We start from the raw sequence: 4,682 nt of genomic DNA, 5'->3' as shown, positions 1-4,682 counted from the left end.
CCGCCCCCCCCTCCCCCCCCCCCGGCAGACAGGGGTGCGGGGCAGCGCGGTGCCCACGGACGGCTACATCTCGGGGCTGCTCAACGATATCCAGAAGTTGTCAGTCATCAGCTCCAACACCCTGCGCGGCCGCAGCCCCACCAGCCGGCGGCGGGCACAGTCCCTGGGGCTGCTAGGGGATGAGCAGTGGGCCCCCGACCCGGACATGTACTTGCGGAGCCCCCAGTCTGAGCGCAGGGACCCCCATGGCCTCTACCTCAGCTGCAACGGGGCCGCACCAGCAGGGCGCAGGCATGTGCCATGGCCCGAGCCACAGAGCCCGCGGGTCCTGCCCAGTGGGCTGGCCACCAAGGCACAGTCCCTGGGCCCCACCGAGTTCCAGGGTGCCCCGCAGCGCTGCCTGCAGAGCTCCCCAACCGGCACCTCGGCCTCCACGGCCGCGGGCAGGCGGGGGCCCAAGACTGCCGGACATGGCTCTGAGGAGGCCCGGCCACAGTCCTGCCTGGTGGGCTCGGCTGCAGGCAGGCCGGTGGGGGAGGGCAGCCCCAGCCCTAAGACCCTGGAGAGCAGCCTGAAGCGCAGGCTGTTCCGAAGCATGTTCCTGTCTGCTCCTGCCGCCGCCCCTCCAAGCAGCAGCAAGCCAGGCCCTCCACCACAGAGCAAGGTAGGTAAGGCCGCGGCCTCCGCTGGGGCCACTCTTCACAGGGCAGGGAGCCTGGCCCGGCAGCATCCGCTGGGGACACAGGCCCTGCCCGGCCTTCCCCACTTACACGGTCGGACTGGGGAAAGCATGAGGTAAACCGATCATCAGCTGAGGATTCTACCCTGAACCAGCTGAGCCCTAGTGCTCCAAAGGTTTCGCACGTGTGAGTCAGATGTTGCAAGCCAGGTCATCTGCTGGGGGCCTCTGAGGGGCTATGGTATGCCTCAGCTGACATTCCTGCCCTCTGGGGTGTATCTAGACAGACCACATGGGAAGGCAGGCACCCCTGAAAAAGCAGCACCTTCAACCACAAGCCCAGACCCTCCCCTGCCCCCAGTGCCAGGCGACCCCACCCAGGCTCCGGCCCCGGGGGGCGGGGAGTGGGGGCAGGGTCTCTCTGGCTCCCTTTTCTGATCTTTTTCCTGCCTGGACCCCCAGCTTGTCCCAGTGCTCTCCTGAGGTCATGCACAGCCTCTCTGCGCTGTTTCTCCCAGAGGTTTATGTTACCCCTTCTCTAGTGAGGATTCTTCCCCCCCCCTCCCTCCCTCCCTTCCTTCCTTCCCTTTTGCTAGTAGTTCTTGCTTTGTTTAACATTCCTGTAATTATTTATTCTCATACTGTGTGCCATATGAAAAGCTAGAGGATTGAATTTGCCTGGGTCTGGGAGCAACAGGAGAGCTGACTTTTGGCGTGTGACAGCCTCAAATGCACATATTTTTCTTGTAAAAAAAGGAAACAGTGAAGGGAGCCCTAATGGTGACATTTTTTGGCAGGCCGAGGAGAACATTTTTGCTTCTTACGTGCCCTATGACATCCTGTCCGTGGTGACAGTGACATCCTTTCCCATTTGGCAGATGAGAAGACTGACTCAGAGAGCATGGGACAACCCCCTGGTGTCGGAACGAGTCAGCCGAAGGTGGGAGGGAAGGCTTTTCCATGAAGGCATCTTTTAGCTCCTCCCTGAGGGTCAGGCAGAAATGAGCTTAGGCTGCAGCACAAGGGTTGTTAAGTCTCACCTAAGAAACTGCCACCGACAGCGGCATGAGTAATGGAGTCCCCCCTCCCGGGATGGCGTCAGTGTGTCCAGCCCAATCGTGGAAGGGTGGTGGGGGGGTTGAGGGGTGGCCTGGACCCTCAACCCCATATAGGTCACTGCCAGCCCAAGGCACCCAGGGAAGGTTCCGGGCTTTGTGCCCTCCAGTCCCCACTGGGACAAAGGATGGTAGGCTGGGATCCCCTGTGGGGCGGGGGCTTTAGGGAGGAACAGATGAGATGTGGCTTGATATGCCCGTGAGAAAGCATGAGTGCCTGTGAGCCAAGGGGTCTCTGGAAGGCTGTACCCCTGGGGAGACATTCCCCAGAAAACTAAGGTGGGAGCAGGACAATGCACCCTGCCAGGAAGTGCACTTCGAGAGTCCTGTTGGGGTGGGGGGTGCTTTCAGGGATTTGGAGAAAGGGGGTGTCAAAACTGGTATGCATGGTCCTGGGCTCCTGCCAGCACCCCACAGCAGGGGGCAGGCCAACCGCCCCCATCCCTGCACACCCACAAAGCACCTACCATGGGCCACTGCTTCAGGCTGTACGAGGTCTCCCCTGCCCCTGAGGAGGCAGGTGTGCTCATCCGGGGCTCAGAAACACCACAGTTCCAAATCCAGGGGAGTGGTTTCCTTCTTGGCCCCCTGGGCACACCTTTCTAGATAGATGTTCTCAAGCCAGGCCTCTGAAAGGCGGGGCCGAGACTGCCCCACAACCGCTCTGGGCCAGGGCTTCTCAACCCTGTACTGTTGACGTTTGGATCAGATAATCCTTTGTTGCAGGGGCTCTTCTGGATGTTGAAGGATATTCAGAAGCATCTCTGGCCTCTATGCACTAGATGCTAGTAGCACCCCTCAGATGGGACAACCCCAGATCCCTCCAGACATTGCCAAATGTTCCCTGAGGGAAAAAAAAATCACCCCCAGTTGAGAACCACTGCTCTCAGCAAATTACCATATGGTTAGGAAGCATTCAGTTTCCTCCTCCTCCCCCAAGGCCTGGGCCCTGGGAACCCAGACCAAGCCAGCAGCCAGCCCTCTGCACTCAGCACATCCCAGAGGTTGGCTCTGGACACTCACAGCAACTCCTAAAGCAGCAGTCCACGCACTAATGTCCTGGGAGGGCAGGCCACCAATAGCCACAGCGTGCCAGGCGTGGCTGCAGGAGGGTCTGTGACCCTAGAGCTCTTGTACTCAGCCCCAGGCAGCTTGGCCTGCACTCACTCACTTTGGCTAAAGATCAAAAGGAGTCCTCAAGTGGGGACAGAGAGGCCAAAGAGGTAAGACAGTTAGGAGCTTGGGAGATTTAGAAGTGGTCCCACCTAGCGGCAGAAAAGCCACGTCAAAAAGACCTCAACAATCAGCAAACCTTGGTTAAGCACCTACTGTGTACCATGTACTCAGTTACATGCCAATGATCCCCAATAGGACCACTGCATAGGGATCAGAGGTTAAGCTGACCGGGGCTGAAGTCTGGCCTTGTCCCTTACGGCTTAGTGACTCTAGGCAAGTTACTTAACCTCTCTGAGCCTGTTTCCTCATCTACCAATGTAGATAATAATATTACCCATGGGCTAATAAAACAGTCCACCGGGCTATGGGAATTAGATGAGATAATGCATTTAAGGCCCTTGTCAAAGTGATAAGCCCTCAATAAAATGGCTTTAGTATTTCTTAAATATTATGAAATGGCCTCTGCCTGGGCGGCACTAACAGAACAGCCTCCTGAGCCCACAGCTGGAGAGCCTGGCCCTGTCTTCTTAGCCTGGGAAGGGAACATGAGGCATCATTGTAACTCCATGTACAACTCTTCTTTCTAGTGGCTTCCTGCCCAAGAAGAGGCCTCAGTCACACAAGTAACTCCAGAATTAATCCAGAGCCCCTAACAATTAATTCCACCTTTTGTCCCCCTTTCCCTCTCTTGGAGCGGTTTAACACGTTTCATCTGGTCCTTTCTTATGGTTACGTTAAGTAAAATCTCCCTCCTTGTGGAGACAGGCAGCAAGGCCCACAAAGGGACACTTGGGACCAGACCCTGCTGAGGTGAAGACCAATCCTGGCCCGACCCCCCCCATGTCCTATGTCCCATGTCCCAGGCCACGTCAGAGCTGGCCGCCCCCCCAGATCCGTCTGCTGCTTCCATCCACCTGCTGCAGCCTCGGCCCCTGAGCTCAGCCAGCACCTGTGGCAGGGTCTCCACAGGGGCCTCGACAGCAGGGGGGGAGCGAACCCACCTCCTCAGCCCCTCTGCCTGACTTGTCCCCACCCTCCCCGTGTCCACTCATCCTCAGAGCAGAGAGCTCATGCGGGAGGCCAGGAGGCCAGAAGGAGAGGGAAACTGTTTTACCGCCTTCCTTAGAAATCCAGAGTGGAGAGAGGTCAAGGGCCATGAGAGCAATCTCAGGAGCAGCTGTAGGAGCTTTTCGGATCCCCAGTCTCTGCCCAGCCCCACACAGATGCTCAGAGAGCACATTTTCTGTGTTAGGTCCATGCCTCGCAGGCCAGCGGGCAGCCTTTTCACAGAGCCTTGGAGGCTGCTACCGGGTGACATCTCATGGTCCTTCTGCTCCTGGTTGTGGCCTCACAGCCTTGGTGGTGGCCATGCTCCGTCCACTCTGAGTCCCAGCCCTCCCACAGGCTCCCCAAGGCCATGGAATTGCAGAGCTGCTCAAATTGTGGTCCAAGGTTCCTCTCACATCCAAAGCCACGGGCCTTGTTAAAATGCAGAGACCCTGCTCTAGGGACCTGCTGAAGCCATTTCCAAGGCCAAGGAATCTGCATTTTATCCAGCTCCCCAGATCACTGTGCCTTCACAGAGGAGACTGGGGCTCAGAGAGGGGGAATGGCCTAAGATTCATCCCAAGTCAGAGCGGAGCAGGACTGGAACCCAGGTCCTGACCCCCAGTCTGGAGTTCCCACTGCTCCGCCACAACAGAGTAGGGACA

General features: G+C 58.0%; 1 protein-coding gene across 2 annotated transcripts in view; it reads left to right on the top strand.

Moving 5' to 3' along the window:
* PAK6 (p21 (RAC1) activated kinase 6) overlaps window positions 1–4,682 on the top strand; it is an 11,329-nt gene that overhangs the window by 1,082 nt on the left and 5,565 nt on the right. For both annotated transcript variants that reach the window (XM_007460184.1, XM_007460183.1), the window contains exon 2: window positions 29–664. In XM_007460184.1, coding sequence (XP_007460246.1) covers window positions 29–664 — 636 coding nt within the window. The remainder of the gene's footprint in view (window positions 1–28; window positions 665–4,682) is intronic.

Source organism: Lipotes vexillifer, unplaced genomic scaffold (genome assembly GCF_000442215.2).
Source record: "Lipotes vexillifer unplaced genomic scaffold, Lipotes_vexillifer_v1.1 scaffold408, whole genome shotgun sequence".
Classification (NCBI taxonomy): domain Eukaryota; kingdom Metazoa; phylum Chordata; class Mammalia; order Artiodactyla; family Lipotidae; genus Lipotes; species Lipotes vexillifer.
Note: the sequence above shows the minus strand (reverse complement) of the source record. Positions and strands in the feature narration are given on the sequence as shown.